At 35.6% G+C, this 21,221-nt stretch overlaps 1 protein-coding gene across 2 annotated transcripts in view; it reads right to left on the bottom strand.

Annotated features, from left to right (window-relative positions):
* Positions 1–2,618: 2,618 nt before the first annotated feature.
* Positions 2,619–21,221, bottom strand: part of LOC149792503 (calcineurin-binding protein cabin-1-like) — a 197,794-nt gene continuing 179,191 nt past the window's right edge. For both annotated transcript variants that reach the window (XM_089971114.1, XM_089971115.1), the window contains exons 38-41: positions 19,309–19,472; positions 15,710–15,947; positions 8,465–8,551; positions 2,619–4,628 (exon numbers count right to left, since the gene is read on the bottom strand). In XM_089971114.1, the coding sequence (XP_089827240.1) occupies positions 3,189–4,628; positions 8,465–8,551; positions 15,710–15,947; positions 19,309–19,472 (1,929 nt within the window). In that variant the 3' untranslated portion in view covers positions 2,619–3,188. The remainder of the gene's footprint in view (positions 4,629–8,464; positions 8,552–15,709; positions 15,948–19,308; positions 19,473–21,221) is intronic.

The following is a 21,221-nucleotide window of genomic DNA, read 5'->3' as shown; positions in this document are numbered from 1 at the left end:
AAGAGCTTTGTGCGAGATTCAATCCAGTGTCAAGGAGACTATGCATCCATAAAAAGCTGGATGGTTCAATGTTGTATGCCACCGACTTCATTATACTAGAATTGGCCATATAGGAAAAGCTGATAACCAGAGCTAGTTATAATGAATGTGCCAAGATGGTGCTGGAACCTAAGTGGATGAGGTACAAGGCCAATTTACATTAGGTCCCAAGGTCAGATGCCAAGGAACCAATAACCAAAACCTGTATTAAGATTTATGTTGGATATAGGGGTCTCCAGGGCTGGTCCATTCAGGTCGTTGTACTGTGGAAGACAGGTGGAAACGTGGGTAACGGTGACGCTGGAGTTGTGTTGGGGACAAAGAATGCCTGGTCTTTTTCATCTTTTCCTTTTGATTTTGAGGAATGTCAACAAAAAGAAACTTACTAGCGGCAAGGCTCATGGCTTCCCATGTCTTCAATGACCATTTCAGGTTCTTTTGCCAGCCTGTGACAGTTGTTTGGATGAAATCAGAGCCCATTTAACCACACTGCAGATGCCACAGGTATGGTCTCGAATATATGCACGATTATTTTCAAACAGCTTAAACCTTTCACATATCTCACTTATAATCCGGTCCTTTGTAACCGCAATCACAGTGACACAATGGAACGAAGTGGGAAAATTAATCAAGCATTGCACCAAGCTTACAGTAGAGTAAACACTAATACATATATGCAAGAGAAATTTACAAAAGTGATCAAATCAGTGAGAATAAATCAAGTTTTATGATGATTTACTTTCGATATAATGGATCAAATACTGGCATAAAGATCATTAAGATCGTGTCATTATTGAATGTTGAAATAGACAATTGAAATACAAAATATTTGTCTACTCTCAATTGTAACAAGAATACTAAGATTTTAGAAAAAGCACAAAATGGAAGGTATCTCCGAGCGCTCTTGACTGCTGACTATACAGAATGATGGGATTAAGCACGAATCTTCCCATCCACGTGGAGACCAATTTTATCTAACTTCTTTCAAAGTAAACAGACGTTTTAGCACTTTTATTGTTGAAACAAGCCAAAAACATGGTGAGAGTCTTTGTTTCTCACTTGGGAGGACCAGATATGTAAGGTAGTGGAAGGTTGTTCTTGTTGTAGGGTTTAACGCCATTTTTCAGCACACGATAGGCTATACATGGCGGCCAGTATCAATGGTGGAGGAAGAACCTGGGAAAATCCTTGAAAGAACCACCAACCCACAAGAAGCTACTGGCAAGCTTCTGCACGTATCCACATTGGCTGATCCCAAGACTCGAAACCACGCAGACAGATGCGATGGCAGTAATCCGTAGCGGTGAGCAATTTGGGCCCCAGTAGTGGAAGGAATCCTACATAGTGGGTATGTAACTAAAAAATAAATGTATATGCAGCATTATCATATGCTTGCATGCAGTTTCAAACTCATGCAATTCATCAGGATTCTTACTGCATTTGGCCTTGTTCTTTTAATAGTGACTAGTTGTTCTTTAGTATATAGTGTACAGTTATTGACTGCTAAGTTGCAAGTGTGTATCACTGTAATGAGTGTACAAGTAAAAGCCCAGAAATTCGCTGGGAAAAAACTAGTTGAGTGGCTGTGAAAGGCCTATTTCAGAAACAGGAATTGTAAATGTGTGCAAGATCATATTTGTGATGGACACTGGCTAAGATATGACCTGGTATCAGTGGCTGTCATAAATGTTGACACTATGGCCATTGGACCGGTGCAAGTGGGACTTTTTCCAGTTTAGTCCCTGAAACTTCACTGGGGATGAATATCCTTGGCAAGAGTGGCTGATGTGATGAAGAAGAAACGAATGACATTGTCAAAAACTGCATAAAAATAGCAGATATGTCTTTTTATTTGAAATTGTTTCTATTAGTTTGTTTTTAGTTTTTCTTTATTTTATTATTTCATGACATGCTATGGATAATTTTATTTTGTACCTGACCTTGTCCAAAATCAAGTTCATTTTCTACCTGATTTTGGTTTGTAAACATGTTTTTCTCAGAGTCAAGAACATTGGAAATTCCCCATGAAATGATGCATATACATGTACCTGTTGTTTCCATATTCTATTTTTAGTAACAGACCTTCTAATTATAACTAAGATTTTATCTTGTAAACATTTAAAACCTTCCATAATGAAATTTTCCAGTAGGTGTTTATTATAGAAAATACTAATTGTGACCTGATGTCAAGCAGAGGACTATATCATCTTGTTTACAATGAAAATATTCATTTGTGCTGTAAGATTTGAGCAGAATCAGAAGTTCTTTGCAGGCAGAGCATAGTTGTCCTGTCATTACAACATTCTAATGCTGATACAAAGAAGCCATCTCCATTCTTTGCAAAATAGTGATCCAGGGCAGAATCTGGAGAACTATTGAGAGCCTATTAAGAGTGGTTTAATAACCATTGTGAATGTTATCAGTGGTCACCAGACAGCAATATTGTGGAAGAAACTAAAAATGTGATTGGATGCTGCTTAAAAAATCCTTGCAGAAAATAGCTCTTCTTTTTTAATTAACCTAAAATATACTGACTTATATTAATTATTTATTATTGTAACATCAGAATTGAAATCCAATTTATGTTCGAAACCTGCTGTTTTATTATGCTATGTAGAGAATACATATTATGGCAACAAAATGCACTTATTTTTGTTTTCAATCCCCTTCATGAACAAAAATTTATACCAATAGCAAATCTACAGATCCAATTTTTTATTAGATGGTTCTGCCACATGTATGACTTTGTACTAACCATGAACTTGTATCTGTGTTGTTATCAGATGTGCTTCACCATCATACATCTGCTGGAAAATGAATGATACTTATCACTGAAAATATACAGTAAAGTCAACCCTAGCTGTCTGTCAGCTACTTTAGAACTCATTTTCAAGAATAATTTCTAAAGAAAGAATTTTCCCAAAACTTGGTAGATGTAACAAACAATGCCAAATAAAGAAATTTTCATGCTCCTAACTTTTGTTTCCATTTTCATTACCCATTTTGAAGCACAAGACACGGTACACATTTCAAGCTGCTTTTAAGAATTAGCAAGACATTTTGCCAGCTTCAAGTGAAGTATGATCCATTTCTGTGCCTGCAGATGGATGCACCTCAGGCAAATGGCCATCATAATTATGTCATATGTATTACTTTTTATATTTATCCATTTGCTTAGACAGTTCCAGAACCTTACTGACAGCAGTTCCAGTAACATTGATGCCTTGCCTGACTTGTGCACCTGCTTCAGGTGATGAGCTTATCATAATCACATCATCATCATCATCATCGTCTCCTGACTCTGCACTCATACCCTGTTCCACCACAGGCAAAGACGGCACATTCTTTGATTCACCTTGCGAGTCAGGAGAGTTGATTAGCTCATGAGTCACTTGAGTTTTACTGGACAGGTCAGCGCCAGCAATTGACATCCCAGCACCCATCTGAAATCTGGAAGTGTCTGCTTGCACAGACTTAATAAACTGAGATTGATACGACTGGGAGATGATGGCCTTTAAGAACTGGTCTTGAAAGCTCTTTGGTTGTAGCTGTGGTCGAGGCAGTGTTGCCATTGTATTTTTCACTAAATGTACAGGAAATGCACTGGTTACAGCTGTCCTGGGACCAGTTTGTGGTGTACTTCGAACCAATTGTGAATTTTCAAGATCACTGAAGGACGAGTCTGAGCTTGACTCAGTGTCCATGTCATCTGATACTGCATAATCTTCATCCGAAGAGTTGTCTGGTGTTCCACTTGATGATTCAGAGCTTAGGTCATCTTGTTCCTCATTAGATTCAGAAGGTTCATCACCTGCTGTGCTTGACTGGGAACTATCATCATCATCATCCATACTGGACTGAGATGCGTCATCTGCTACACTGGACTGGTTCATGCTTTCCCCAACATTTGACTGGGACACATCCTCTTCATCATCAGACTGGGACAGGTCATCTGACATGCTAGACCGTGACACATCATCTGCAGTACTATTCAAGTCCCCTGCTACACTGGATTGGGAGACCTCTTTTGAGGAGTCATCCATGACACTAGATTGTGACATATCAATTGATTCCTGGTGCTGTTTTCCAGCTGATGGAATTTTCCTAGGTGATGTGGTTGGTTCAGATGAGTCTGACAAATAGATCACACTTTTTTCAGGTTCAACTCCAGATGTCTGAGTGGAGATTACTGGTTCTGTCTTGATAGTGTTGTTTTCAGAATTAATGTTCTTATTGTTACTCTCTGCTCCAGAAGCTTGTGATGCTAAAACTGACCTTTGTATATGCTCAGACTCCTTTACAATATTTCCATCATCGTGAGGTTCCTCCGTTTTATCAGTCTTGGATTCTGACTGAATAGTAGTCATGTTGGTTGTTGATGGAGCACCTGCCTCTATACTAACAGTCTGTGTAGGAAAGTCAGTAGCTGCTATGGGGTCAGAAGAGAATTTGTTTGCAATTTGTGGATCAGATGCCATTTTGGCAGCACATGTTTCTGCAGGTGAAGTGGATAAAGGCATGTCATTCTTCTCTACAGAAACTGGTGTGGGTGATTTTACATCCTCAGAATTTGCGCCATCCGAAGAGCTCTGAAAAAGAAATTTAAATATAGTCCACTCCTGTCCATCTAAAAATAATCTGTTTTGTCCTATCAGCAAAAAACATACATGACAGGTGGTTGTTGTTGTTGTTGTTGTGGGGTTTAATGCCATTTTTCAGCACATGATAGGCTATACATGGTGGCCAGTATTAATGGTGGAGGAAGAACCCAGGAAATCCCCAGAAAGAACCACCGACCCTCGAGAAACAACTGGCAAGCTTTCTCACATACCCACATTGGCCGAATCCGAGACTCGCACCCACGCAGAGGTGAGATGGCAGTGATTCATAACGGAGAGTACATGACAGGTAGAAGAGCAAGTATAAACCATTATCATACAATTTCAACACTAATAGTTAGCTCACTTACCATTAATAAGGCATCACAGAAGCCCTATAAGTTATGAAATAAAATGTATGTCTCTTTAAACCAAAAGTGTCATTCATTTTATAATGTAATAACTTAGCAAGTCCCATAACCTGGGCTGGCAAAAGCACTAGGAGATAATAAATGCACAGTGCATGTAGTTCATATCAAGAAAAGAACCAATCCTGTGGCCATTTAATGTATTTTTCAGTGTTACTCTTGTGTACATGTACTCCTCTAATGCTGTGATACCAAAATTACTTCTCTAACTTTTTCCTAACTTAGTGTCATGAATTTTGAAACATTACACATATTAGCATATTCTTTTGAGAGGTATGTTTCCATGATGAGAATGCACTGAAAAGGTCATGTAAAAATCTGTTTTTTAATCATCTGTCAACCACTTTCAGGTAGTTTCCAAAGTCTTACAGCCAATCAAATCACAATAATAAAAGTGTTTTCCAAACAAATTCTGATGGGAGAAAAGAGGAGACTCCCTCCCTTAAATGGGACTTGGCATTAAATCTCTACCTCATTATAATGCAGTAGTTGAAGTCCATTCCCACATTATAACATCTAAGTTGAGGTCCATTTCTTCATTAAAACATCAGAGCTGAGGTCCATTCCCTCATTATAATGTGGTAGTTGAGGTCCATTCCCTCATTACAGTGTGGTAGTTGAGGTCCATTCCCTCATTATAATGTGGTAGTTGATGTCCATTCCCTAACTGTGTGGTAGTTGAGGACCATAATCACTTACTGTATTATGTATCAAATGGCATTATAGTAAGAACAGATGCACGATATTCGTAAGAACGGCTTTAGATACTGAACTGCAGTACAGCTGAAATGATCAAAGATCTTCAAACAATAGCGTTTTAAAGAGGCAAAAAAGATACATGATTACAACTCATCTTCTTTCAACCGTAATTATTATTCATTGGTATAACTCGGTCATGGGGTTGATAACGGTACAGCCTTATAGGTGGTACAGTATAATATCAAAGAATCCTACTTCAGACAATTGTCTACACTACATTAAAAAGATAAATCTTTGGAATAAATTAAAAACATTCAGCAATAAATTTCAATATAATAATGCCACAACTGAGGATAGTCATCGTCCAATGAAAAACACCTCACAACAAATACAAGGATCTTATTTTTTGAAGAAAAATATCAGAATAAAACTAGTAAGCACATGTCAGTTTCAACAAAAATACATTAATACTTAAAGAGATAGGGAATATTTCTTCTAATGTTTCTCTTACATGTTTATGTATACAATACAGTACATAACAAAACATATCACTACAGACCTGCTAACCTTGACGAGTCTGTCTCAATAAGGCAGTTTATTTTTTCCCTGTAAGATTGACCAGTTCTCAGTAATGTGTAACAAAATATCAATAACTGCTATTGTAAAGCTGGAAAACGTAATTAAAAGTTCAAGCATAATTGTGTCCTTTCCAGCTCACAAGAATCTGAATACTACTCTTTATTCTTCTGTGTTGATTATTAACACTTTTCTAGAAGCTTATTTTCCCTTTAACATGCACTGCTTTCTGGACACCATTTTTAAAAATTCTACAATCAATGGTTCGATCACAAAGATGCTTTGCATGAACAAATAGGTGCAGTTTAAAGTATCTAGGTGCTGCTGTAAAGTTAGTCTTGTTCCCTGACTAAGTTCACTAATTCTAAGATGAAACCTGTATCCAAATAAAACATGGATGAACCTATTATCTGGATTTTTTGGCAACGATCATTTTTCTGTAGTTTTTGCTAGTATGTCATAAGTCCGTATTTTAAGGGTAATTTTCGTTAAGACTTACGGCAAAATTGTAAGAGCTGGCAGGTCTGTCACTAATGTATGGAACACTAATGTAAATCATTGTCTGTTTTCAGCTATATATGACATCATTATCTTGCATTAAAACATAGCAAGGACTAATACATATTTTGAAACTGTTCTATGAAATACTGATATAATTTATTTATTATAGGGCCAATTTTAGCCAAAAGTGATAGCAGTTTTAGAATAGGGCCGATTTTCGTAAAAAGTGATAGCAGATTTAGAACAGGGCTGATTTTAGCCAAAAGTGATAGCAGATTTAGAACAGGGCTGATTTTAGTCAAAAGTGAGAGCAGATTTAGAACAGGGCTGATTTTAGTCAGAAGTGATAGCAGATTTAGAATAGGGCTGATTTTAGTCAAAAGTGATAGCAGATTTAGAAGAGGGCTGATTTTAGCCAAAAGTGATAGCAGATTTAGAAGAGGGCTGATTTTAGTCAAAAGTGATAGCAGATTTAGAATAGGGCTGATTTATCAAAAGTGATAGCAGATTTAGAACAGGGCTGATTTTAGCAAAAAGTGATAGCAGATTTAGAATAGGGCTGATTTTAGTCAAAAGTGATAGCAGATTTAGAATAGGGCTGATTTTAGTCAAAAGTGATAGCAGATTTAGAACAGGGCTGGTTTTAGCCAAAAGTGATAGCAGATTTAGAATAGGGCTGATTTTAGTCAAAAGTGATAGCAGATTTAGAATAGGGCTGATTTTAGCCAAAAGTGATAGCAGAACAGGGCTGATTTTAGCCAAAAGTGATATCAGATTTAGAATAGGGCCGATTTTAGCCAAAAGTGATAGCAGATTTAGAATAGGGCTGCTTTTAGCCATTAGCCAAAAGTAACAATAGATTCAGAACAGGGTGATTTCAGTTAAAAATGATAGCAGATTTAGTACAAGGCCGATTTTAGCCAAAAGTGTGTGTGTGTGATTTGGATTTTTAACTTAGCTTTAAAAAAAATTCTGTCATATTGCAACAATGTCTGCAGTGTGGCAGTTTATAGTGATGTCTAGCACTGTGGCATCATGTCACAGACATGTATGGCAGTTTATAGTGATGTCTAGCACTGTGGCATCATGTCACAGACATGTAGCATGATGTCCCACCCAGTCACATTATCCCGACACCAGGCCGACCAGTCATAACACTAACCTCTTAATGCTGAGCGTGAAGCAAGGCAGCTGTTAGTATCATTTTTGTAAGTCTTTGGTAAGACTTGGCTGGGGATCGAACCCACGACTTCTCGCATCCAAGGCGGACGCTCTAACCACTAGGCCACTGGAACGGTCTTAGCCAAAAGTGATTGCAGATTTAGTATAAGGCTGATTTTAGTCAAAAGAGGTAGTAGATTTAGAATGAGGCAGATTTTGGTCAATAGAGAACCTCAATACCTATGGTGGTTAATGTTTTTGCTAAAAATGTTTTCAAAAAAATGCTAAAGCCAGAATAGTTTCAGTGGTTTTGCCTAATTGTCTAATAAGCTATATTGGGGCATACGGACAGACAGGCAGGACTCAAGATGCCCCAGAAATAAACAACTGATGCATAAATATTAGTTCTCATAAAGTTCCAGGTCCCCCCACAAAAAAAGCTGATTACACATATCTTAATACCTGATTGGCTTTCCTCATGGCTTGTTCATACTGTTGCTGTCGGCAGAACCTGATTGCTTGCTCTATCAGAACATTAGTGGCCTGAAGCTGACAAGAAATTAATGAAATAAATTACCCATTAGACACATACAAATGTGACTTGAATCAGAACATTATGCAATAAGGAACGTTAGCTTGCTGGAACTGTTTTACCGACTGTAAATGATAATATAACAATTTCAAATATAAGACATACATACAATCATAGAAATATATTACATACAATCATAGAAATATATTACATATTATCATAGAAATATATTACATACAATCATAGAAATATATTTGCTAATTATAAAAAATGTTTCTCTGTGAAAAACTCCCTCACATTGTTTGTACATTACTTATTCAAGAAAACATTTTCTTGTATGATTTATAACAATATATGAGGATTCTGCAGAAAGTCAAAAGCTTGCTGAAAACTCTCCCCTATCACAGAGAAATTTTAACCAAAAAAAATTGTCCACTGACTTTAAGAAGATAAGTCATTCAAATATAAATACATACACAATCAGTTCATGTACTGTATTTACTATATATGTTGGGACACTTAAATTTTTTTGTGCACTGTATGTTCTGGGACAGATCATTTTTTGGTGCTGTATGTTGTGGGACACTTATTAAATCATTCGAAAATTACATGGCGAAATAAATATTCCAACTGAAATTTTGTTTAAAAAAATATAAAGCTGTGTACTTGAGATAAAACTCTTTAATCCACTGAGCATTATCTCATGAATACAACCCTTCTCCTGCACATATACGATCCATTCTTTTGGTGCATGAATGTATTTTTTGAGCTTTCTCATACGTTGAAGAATTATCATTAGAGGCAACACATCACCTGAAGCAGAAACTGCAATGACTGAAGTCAGATTATTTTCTTCAAATCTGCACCAGTCATGTTAATTCTCACACTTTTGACCCATATCTTTCCATCCTGGAATGAGATCAAAGTACACTAGAATATCATCCATGTCAATGATCATACTGTTTGCTTCTCTTTTGCCCCTCGTGAATTCATGAAATGATTTTATTTTCTCCAAATCTTCTGGGCGACACCGGGTCCTCGATGTCTGTGCACGTAGCACTATTTTGTGCCACTTTGAAAACTGTTCCATTGTTTCAATTTATTTTCAAACTTCCCATGAATACCAGTGAAAAATTAGCTTCCACATCTCAGCCATCTTTGTACATTAAAAAATAATATCAGCACACCTAAAAGAATCCAAACTCGGTTTCCGAGGTCGGCTTACTTTGTAATTAAAAAAAAACTTTGTTTTTAATGTCCTGTTGGTAAGTTCAATTCACCACCTGGGCTTCTTCACCTGGCTTGGCATCTGTGTGTGTGTGATTAGGATTTTTAATGTAGCTTTTAGCAATTTTTCAGCCATATCACTATGATGTCTGCAGTGTGGCAGTTTATAGTGATGTCTAGCATTGGGGCATTATGCCACAGACACATAGCATGATGTCCCACCCAGTCACATTAACTTGACACCTAGCCAACCAGTCCCAACACTAACCTCTAAATGCTGAGCACCAAGCGAGGTAGCTGTTAGTACCAATTTTGTAAGTCTTTGGTATGACTCAGCCGGGGTTCAAACCCACAACCTCCCCATTCTGAGACAGATGCTCTAACCACTAGACCACCCAAGTGGTCATCTGGCTTGGCATCTGTAGATATAATTAATAAAAACGAGCATTGATTTCTGCAGGTAAATAATATACAAAGCAATAACTTGCTTTAATGATACTTTTGTAACTCGTGGTATTGAAAAGATTGTCACTTTCACTCAAGTGAATGTGTTTTCAAATAATGATTTTTATTTGTAAGATACTGTCATATAGTTGACCTGGATACAATTCAATCTTGGTTATTTTGCATCGTGTCATATATGAATGACAGTTGTCTTCAGGATATCAGTTGTTTATTGTTTGTGAAATCATCTGCTCTCTTATGGCCTTCATGAATTCATCAAATGATTTTATTTTTCTCCAAATCTTTGGGGCAATGATGGGTCATCCATGTCCGTGCATGAAGCACTATAACATTTGTTCCACTGCTTCAATTTATTTTAAAAATTCACCTGAATACCAGTGAAAAGGTTGGCTTCCACATCTCGGTCGTCTTTGTATATTCAAAAAATAAATAAAAATCTGCACACTTAAAAGAACCCAAAGTTGGCTTCCAAGGTCAACTTGCTTTGCAATAAAATAACCTTTGTATTGATATCTTTAAAAAAAAAAAGACAAACTGGCTTCAAAGCATCTAAAAGTCACCTTCCGAGGTCAGCTTGCTTTTGTGTGTGTGTGTGTGATTAGGATTTTTAACGTAGCTTTAAAAAATTTTAAGTCATATCGCTACGATGTCTGCAGTGTGGCAGTTTATAGTGATGTCTAGCACTGGGGCATCATGCCGCAGACATGTAGCATGATGTCCCACCCAGTCACATTATCCTGACACCAGGCCGACCAGTCCTAACACTAACCTCTTAATGCTGAGCGCCTAGCAAGGCAGCTGTTAGTACCATTTTTGTAAGTATCTGGTATGACTCAGTTGGGGATTGAACCCACAACATCAGCTTGCTTTGTAGTATAAAAAACCTTTGATGTCCTGTCGGTAAGTTCAAAGAATGAGTTTACTGCTCTTTGCCAGTTTTGTTTATTCACCACCTGGGCTTCTATCTGGTTGGCATCTGTAGTTATAATTAATACAAATAGGCACTGATGTCCATGGGTAAATAGTATACACAGCAATAACTTGCTTTAATGATACTTTCGTAACCCATGCTAGCAAAAAGATTGTCACTTGCACTCAAGTGAATGTGTTTTCAAATAATGATTTTTATTTGCAAGATACTGTCATATAGTTGACCTGGATATAATTCAATCTTGGTTATTTTGCACCTAACACCGTGTCATGCGTGAATGACAGTTGTCTTCAAGATATCGATTGATTATTTCCCTCTCTTTTGCGATTTTGTTGGATCCAGTTTTCAGTCGGATAACATATTCAAACCTTTGAGCACACCCAAACATGATTTGTTTCTCAACGTTCTTGTCAATGAACGTGTCATATGTTATTGGACATAAGCGATACATGCTACAGTATGGAAGCCTACGCTACATATAAGGAGTTTGTGGATATATTTTATTATTTAATGCTCACGATGAAAGAAAAGGAATAAATGATAACAATATAAGGTTAGTTCTTCCTTTTTATTATCAAATGAGCATTTTATTTATTTTGTAACGTGTAGTGGGGGGGGGCGCCACAAATTAAATACAAATTAACTTCATTTCTTAAGTCTCGGGACATATGACCTATGTGAAAAAAGTTTCACCTTAAGTTCTGGGACAGGAATAAAAATTATTATTTTATCATGTCCCAATATATACGGTAAATATGGTATATGTAATTACTTCAGAGATCATATATTACTGGTAGTAAGATTGAATAGACTTGTGTTGGAACCTGTGTATTAATTTTAAAAATAATTTGATAATTTTATCATGGTTTGCACTGGCACAAATATTTGTGTATCAGTTCCATCAAAGAACATTGGAATGCCAGATAATAATGTCTTAATTTTAAGTTGGAATCGTAATGTGAAAAGAACAAAATGTTTCAGAGTTGTATGCTTTTGACATTCTAAAAGAAGGTGCTCAAATGTGTCTGCTTGCCTGCTGGTGCAGTACTTATTATTAGGAATCTGACCCTTGAGGTCCTGTGGTCTGACCTGATAGAGTCTATACCACTTCTGAGCAGAGGGTTCTTCTGGCTTCAAAGTGAAGGGAACTCAGTGGTATACTATTTAAGACACTAAGTCATTTTGGGAAACTATTTTTTTCTATCTAAGTACACATATACTAAAGTTCTGGCCACCTCTCTAAGTTCTATACTACAGTTTAGCTACATGGTTTCTTGATACTGTTGTCCACTCTCATAATATGACTCCATTAGGTATTCTACCTCTTCTATTAAGTCTCCATCTTGTATATCTCTGTTAGTCTCTTTTTTCTGTCTGCCCATGTTCTTCTCATATATATATATATATATATATATATATATATATATATATATATATATATATATATATATATGGATTAGGTGTATTGGACATCTAGACAAATACATATTTGGCTCTTTCCTTGGCACAAAGGTAAACATTTCTTTCTTGTACCCAGCCATAACATTAGATATTAAAACTGTCACAGCCTAAAGAAATAACACACTATATGTCAATCAAAATATGTCCCTCAGTATTTACCATATATGTTGGGACATTCTAAAATTTGGGACACCATTAATTATTTTTAAAAATAACTTATTACTGCAATTAAGTTTTTAGATATCTCAGTTTATTTTTTTTCAAGACAAAAGTTCTGGAACACATGTAATGAACTCATTGCTTTATTTGATAGGCTTGGATTTTTTTTGCTCAACTTTTCAGGGCTAGTAGTTAATTAACCCTTTTAAGACTCTTAATCCCAAATCAGTTTGACTGAACAAAGCAGGATTTTGTCTGAAAAGATACAATTATCTTTAGAGTAAAGAGCTGTGTTTCCAGTTCAGTGAAACACATATCTGACATAATGACAACATATGCATACAAACATAAACTATCCTATTAGAGGCATTACCCAATTATTTTTTCCAAATGTGACTGAGCGAGGAAACAAGCTATGAAAGTGAATTTTACGTTCCATTCTTATATACTGTGAGTAAACAAGGCCACTTATGTCAAAGAAACTGACCATTCAGCAATTATAAAAAAAACACTGATGGCCAGCAGATTAGTTGCTGTCATGATGTGAAAATCAAGTACTAAACCACTTTTTAATTTGCAACAAGACCCATTATTTTAAATAATCACTTCATGAGTAATGTTTTTCAATCATGACAGCTACAACATCAGCTACTGTTATGTCAGCATAGGTGTGTGAGTGTGTGCATGTGATTTGAATTTTTAACGTAGCTTTAACAATTTTTAAGTCATATTGCTACAATGTCTGTAGTGTGGCAGTATATAGTGATGCCTAGCACTGCGGCATCATGCTGCAGACATATAGCATCATGACCCACCCAGTCACATTATCCTGACACAAGGCAAACAAGCACTAACACTAACCTCTTAATGCTGAGTGTGAGCGCCTAGTGAGGCAGCTGTTAGTACCATTTTTATAAGTTTTTGGTATGACTCAGCCAGGGTTCAAAACCTGTGACCTCCCACATCCAAGGCGTCTGCACAGGTGAGAGTAAGACTTCTGTTTCCGTTGTCTCTTGTCTCTTTGAGTCTTTTGATTTATTTGTACACAAACAAAGAGAATAAATTATCAGAAAAAGAAAAATGCAGCCATTTATAACATTCTGATCAAAGATTGAAGAATTATTTCAGCATTTAAGTGTAGTGTTATGCAGGGGGTAGGATGGGGTGTGAATTTCTCATTTTTGAAGGTTCTGGGACATATTTTTGATGTCAATAATTTAGTTTCTAACCTGTCTCATTATTTATTTCCTGTTCCAAGACATTACAGGACATGAATTATTTGAAACATACAGAACTATTATCTTTAAAGAAACAGAAAACATATTTCCACAAGAATCTCTGACAAAACAATGATAAAGAAACTTTACTGGTATCACTGATGAGCAAGATACAATTTAAAACAGCCCTATTTACAACGAGTTCATCACAGTTTTTATTTACAGATCCAAACAGAATAATTTACATAATATTATTTCTTCATTGTCTCCAAAAACAACCACCATTAATATGTCTCACACTCCAAGTTTTTTGTTCAATTACATGCTGCACATTGCCTACGACAAGATGAAAATGTACCAAATTTCTAGAATATGATCACTTTGCTTTAATTTTCAATGGCTGTATGGAACATTGTTTTGAGTCACAAATATATTTTCATCTAATATTATAATGGTAGACTGAAAAGGACCCTTAGAAGATTTTCGCTTGGATGATTTAAATGCACCAACCAAATTCAGTGAATCCAGAATTCAGGAAAAATTCATTGAAAAAGACTTATCTGGACACATTTCTCTGTCGGATTTAATGAGGCATTTCTGGATGATATTCATTGTTTTTTCATTGCTCACATTTTCATTACAATGATGTCACTTGTCCTTGTTGGCAATATTAGACTCTTATACCAAATAGCTGACAGAACAAGTGAGAAAGCACCTTTACCTTTAAGTAATTATTCCCCTGTTGTGTAATCAATATCAACCTTGATTATGATATTTATGATTTTGTACTGTTATCAGTGTGACTCCTCATAATGTATTTACTTGTACATTATTTGAAAGTTTCAACATATATATTCCCCTCATTGATCGGGAAGCTTTATTTTTCACATTTTACCATCTTATCATTTTAATTTCAATCTATCTGGTCGATGTGAGACTTTTTATAATTTTTAAAAGATTATACATATAACATGTTGCATGGCACTAAATAGCCTAACAGTGCTGATGCGCTGTTAAAATACAATCAATCAATCAACATATATACTCCTATATTCCCATAAAACGTCATATTCAATGAAAGAGAGGTTTATAATTATCTTATTAGAATCAGAAAATCAAGACCTGCATGCCAAGTGGGACATATATGTCAACGAACAACTGGCAATACACAACTAGGTAAAACAAAAGTTGAAGTATAAGTATACTTATTTATGAATCAAATACATGAATTGATAAAATGATATAAGAAAATGAGTTACTGTGTGGTTTATTTATCCCAAAAAGAAGGCTAGATTTTACTTAAACCGATTTGTCAGTCATTCAGGAGGATTTTTTAAACCAAAGAGAAATAAATGCTATAACCTGCATCAAATCAACCATGAAAAAGCAACAATGGTAGATAGGTGATCTTATGTCTTATTCTTTCAACAAAGAAATGAATGTATGGTGTATCAGGTGGTACAAAGAAATTAATGTATGGTGTATTAGGTAATACATTCATAATATGTTAGCTTATCAAGGTGTATGGAATGTTATGACCTTTCTGAGCCATGCCTTTGACCCAATGTGTGTTGGTTTCAAGATGGTAAAATTTACCATATCCACCATAAAAATGTAGCCCATAATATTACACACTCACCAGATTTAATTTAAACCCAAAAGAGAACAGGAAATTTTGTCAAAGTAACTTGCACAATCCATGTAAAATAACTTACATTTGTTTTCTTAATGGCTTTATATGCCTGTGCTAGAATATCATTGATCCTGTCTCCAAGAATTGCTGTCTTAGGTGCAGCATACTCCCACACCTTGTATGCATCCATTATGAACTTTATTTTCTTCTCTTCATCTGAAACTGTTTTTAACTTCTGAGTCTCCGTGTCAATTACATCCAGGGCTGTTGTGTAAGCAAGCTTTGCCAGGTAAACCCTCTCAGCATCACGTAGATATTTCCTGTAAGCAACTCAAATATCACAGTTACGGTTGAAATTGTAAACATGCATATTGTTTACTTGTTGATCACCAGTTGGCAAGACATGGAAAAAACACATGTACATTGTATAGAGTATTCTGAATTGAGTATTCTGATTTGGAAATATATACCCCAATTTAATACCTTTCAATCTTTGACCCATCATTCAGAAAATACAGTTAAACATTAATGAGGTTTTAGTATAAACTGATAGCATTTTAACTTTCACTTTGGTTACAATTTCCAAATTTAAGTCATCTACATGGTTCAACACCAGCCCCCCCCCAACCCCCGATAAAACCAGCAAAAAATGATTTTATTTAATTTATTTACATATACTTTCTTGTAAGTTAAAATAAGATGTTTAAACACACGAATTGCCACTGTCCAGAAGGATGAATATTTTGCCAAATGCAAGGATCCTATGAAAAATACACAACTGGCTGATGGGCTGATTATAATAATATAGAACCCTGCCTGAAAGCTGTATGGATGTTCAACAAAACTTTGACATTTGCAAAATGACTGATGTGGTACAATACAGATGTGATATTTTTGTTCTATTTGAATTAGAAAAGGGGGAGAAAAATAATTACCACATAAGCTGGCAATAAGACAAGGAAATCCCAATCTTGTGGTTCGCTTATTTGTCTTCTTCTTGGTACTGACTCTTTGAAAATGAATATGGTTATACCCAGCAGGAACTTTCTTGTTTCAATGCCACTCTATTGAGCAGATTCCAGACATACAATCATAACTCCAATGTAAGAATATAATTTTGTAGGGATCATAATAGAATTGTTCAGTATACCTGGTTCAAACAAATGTGATCACTGTGTTCCTATGTGAACAATCCCTTAACAGAAATTTCTAGTTCAGTACCCATGAATGTAGTCCCAGTTGATTTTTAGAGAATTTTTTCTCGTCTAATTTTGGTGTTGATACAAGAGTTTGATTTAGGCATTCTTGGTAATGATTTAAATGTTAACTGTTTATTCTTTAGAGCATCATGGTGTGGTTGTCTGTGTGTATTTCAGTGACAGTGCACAGTGAATAATGAGGCACGATGCTGATCTGGAAGTGAAATCTGTGACCCATTGTATGATGCTTTGTTTAGAGTCAGATAACCTACCATAAAAATGATCAATGAATGATGACAAAGGGACATATCACCTATGTGAATGCTGATGGATATTCAATGAATGATGACAAAGGGACATATCACCTATGTGAATGCTGATGGATATTCAATGAATGATGACAAAGGGACATATCACCTATGTGAATGCTGATGGATATTCAATGAATGATGACAAAGGGACATATCACCTATATGAATGCTGATGGATATTCAATGAATGATGACAAAGGGACATATCACCTATGTGAATGCTGATGGATATTCAATGAATGATGACAAAGGGACATATCACCTATGTGAATGCTGATGGATATTCAATGAATGATGACAAAGGGACATATCACCTATGTGAATGCTGATGGATATTCAATGAATGATGACAAATTATATATTACAAACATATTTAACCTTGTGATTGGCGTATGAGACTCGAAATTCTCTCCACACAACCTCTCTTATGCACAGACTTAAGAAATTCACAAAATAAAATTAGTTTTCTCTTCATTTTCACTTAATTATGCTGAATTTAATGGAATTTCACACTCTGAATTATGGGCCCCAGTGGAATTTTGTGCAGGAGAATGTTACAACCTCCAGGCAAAAGAAATATCAGAAATCTTTTAGCCATACTTATACTAATTTTCACAATTATGAGGTTCAGACAACACAATACAAAACTGAATGCCTCTTTATACCTATTTAGTTTACCATGTAGGCATATGTAGAGTATATGTAGGTATGTAGGTACATGTAGAGTATGTGTATGGATATGTAGAGTATATGTAGGTATGTAGGTACATGTAGAGTATGTGTATGGATATGTAGAGTATATGTAGGTATGTAGGTACATGTAGAGTATGTGTATGGATATGTAGAGTATATGCAGGTATGTAGGTATATGTAGAGTATGTGTATGGATATGTAGAGTATATGCAGGTATGTAGGTACATGTAGAGTATGTGTATGGATATGTAGAGTATGCATATGGATATGTAGAGTATATGTAGGTATGTAGGTATATGTAGAGTATGTGTATGGATATGTAGAGTATATGTAGGTATGTAGGTACATGTAGAGTATGTGTATGGATATGTAGAGTATATGCAGGTATGTAGGTATATGTAGAGTATGTGTATGGATATGTAGAGTATAGGCAGGTATGTAGGTACATGTAGAGTATGTGTATGGATATGTAGAGTATGCATATGGATATGTAGAGTATATGTAGGTATGTAGGTATATGTAGGTATGTAGGTACATGTAGAGTATGTGTATGGATATGTAGAGTATATGCAGGTATGTAGGTATATGTAGAGTATGTGTATGGATATGTAGAGTATATGTAGGTATGTAGGTACATGTAGAGTATGTGTATGGATATGTAGGTATATGTAGGTATGTAGGTACATGTAGAGTATGTGTATGGATATGTAGAGTATGTGTATGGATATGTAGAGTATATGTAGGTATGTAGGTACATGTAGAGTATGTGTATGGATATGTAGGTATATGTAGGTATGTATGTACATGTAGAGTATGTGTATGGATATGTAGAGTATATGCAGGTATGTAGGTACATGTAGAGTATGTGTATGGATATGTAGAGTATATGCAGGTATGTAGGTACATGTAGAGTATGTGTATGGATATGTAGAGTATATGTAGATATGTAGGTACATGTAGAGTATGTGTATGGATATGTAGAGTATATGTAGGTATGTAGGTACATGTAGGTATGTAGGTACATGTAGAGTATGTGTATGGATATGTAGAGTATATGTAGGTATGTAGGTACATGTAGAGTATGTGTATGGATATGTAGAGTATATGTAGGTATGTAGGTACATGTAGAGTATGTGTATGGATATGTAGGTATATGTAGGTATGTATGTACATGTAGAGTATGTGTATGGATATGTAGAGTATATGCAGGTATGTAGGTACATGTAGAGTATGTGTATGGATATGTAGACTATATGCAGGTATGTAGGTACATGTAGAGTATGTGTATGGATATGTAGAGTATATGTAGGTATGTATGTACATGTAGAGTATGTGTATGGATATGTAGAGTATATGCAGGTATGTAGGTATATGCAGAACATATGTAGGTATAAGTAGGTATATGTAGAGCATATGTATATATATGTAGAGAATATGTAGAGTATATGTAGAGCATATGTAGGTGATCTTGTGCTTACTTTCCACTGTCTGGAGACCTTAACAGCTGCATGTGGACTTTGTTGAGCATTAGAAAATCTCCCTGCTCCTTCAATAACTGCAAGAGGAGTGTCACCGATCTGTTCAAGTGAGTTGGAAAGCTCCCAGACCGGTCAATCTCCTCAATTGGTATCTTCCATATTCCCTAAAGAGAGCAGAGATCTATAATTTATGTAGATTACTTTTATACTTAAGATATTTCATGTGTACAGGTTATACTGTAATATATTAACCTTGTCTGTTCAGTTTAATACATTACAGTTGCCAAGGCTATACCAGTGGTTTTAAAAGTACTAGCTAATTCAACATTGTAATTGCAAGGTAACGAGAATAAAATTATATATAAATGCTGGAACAGGTTGGCATCACTATCACACAGATGCTGTGATGTCTATAACACAATGCTATCATGTCTATAACACAATGCCGTCATGTCTATAACACAATGATATCATGTCTATAACACAATGATATCATGTCTATAACACAATGCTATAATGTCTATAACACAATGCTATCAGGTCTATAACACAATGTTATCAGGTCTATAACACAATGCTATCAGGTCTATAACACAATGCTATCATGTCACAGTCCATGATCGATGACATTTGTTTCACACATAATGTTGTACAGTGGCAAAGAAATAATATAAAAGTTAAATGGGTAACTTATTTTGAATACACAGCTTTCCCATATTATCTTATTAATACATATATGACTAAATATGTGACTATATATATATAAAATGTATGCATTACATAATAAAAATTAGTTTTACCTATGATAAACTAGATTTTAATAGAAGTAATACATTACCTACAACTATTGCATTGCTGATTTGCCAGCTGATGGGACAAGACAAAAAACAGTGTAAGAACAAAACGTACTTGCCCTTATGGTAGGAGAGTTTACTACTGCAAGCTTAGAGACTAGTTGGCCACATTCTGTGCTGTCATGATTGGATACAACAAGTAAATGCCTTTACTCTAATGTGCCAAATATCAAAGGTAAAAGAATGAAAAGTAAATGTGAGACTGCCAGAAGGCTGTTCTCCTGATTTCATCCAAGTGGATTGATTCAAGTGGGCCCAAGATGCAGCAATAGCCCTAACCTCATAGGCTTCATTTCTCATGAAAGAAAGGTCCCTCTCAGATAGAAACTGATAAGCGTTCTTATTAGTGAGAGCAATATACCTGGATATAATGGTCACCTAAATATCAGAGGAACTAGAAGAGGTAGAAGGAATTGAGGCTTTTGTTAATGTCCAAATAACACATGGGCGATTGTTAATACCCAAATAACACATGAGCTTTTGTTAATATCCAAATAACACACGAAAGGATCCATCTAAATATTAATGAGCAAGATACAGTGGTCACCCTCTTATATGGCCAACCTTTCTGCACCAGGAAAGGGGCCACATAAGACAGGTGGCCTTCTCAGAGGGGGACAATATTTGTGAAAAGTATGTATATATACGAGGTTGTCATCACGATATAACAACTTATCAAATTTAATGAATCTTGGTATACAAGGTGCTAAAAACACCAATCTTGGTATACAAGGTGCTAAAAACACCAACCTTGGTATACAAGGTGCTAAAAGCACCAATCTTAGTATACAAGGTGCTACAAACACCAATCTGGTTTTCAGCTAAATTCAAAAACTTAACCTAAGACAGTAAGATGTGAAATGAAGATCATAGCAACATTCTTTTGTGGCAAGGTTGTGGTAATAACAGAGACACATAAAATCATCCAGTTTGATAATGAAGTTTGAGAAGTAAATGATAACAGACCCATTTTTAATGAAAGAAAATAGGTCAAGTTTGTGAGATAGAGGGGAGCAGGGCTTAAGGCAGTTTTGCCAAATACAAGACGTTTGGGATGGG

The sequence above is a fragment of the Sinohyriopsis cumingii genome, chromosome 9 (genome assembly GCF_028554795.1).
Source record: "Sinohyriopsis cumingii isolate HCF-2022 chromosome 9, ASM2855479v2, whole genome shotgun sequence".
Lineage (NCBI taxonomy): Eukaryota > Metazoa > Mollusca > Bivalvia > Unionida > Unionidae > Sinohyriopsis > Sinohyriopsis cumingii.
The sequence above is the reverse complement of the archived record's forward strand: the minus strand, read 5'-3'. Positions and strand labels throughout refer to the sequence as shown.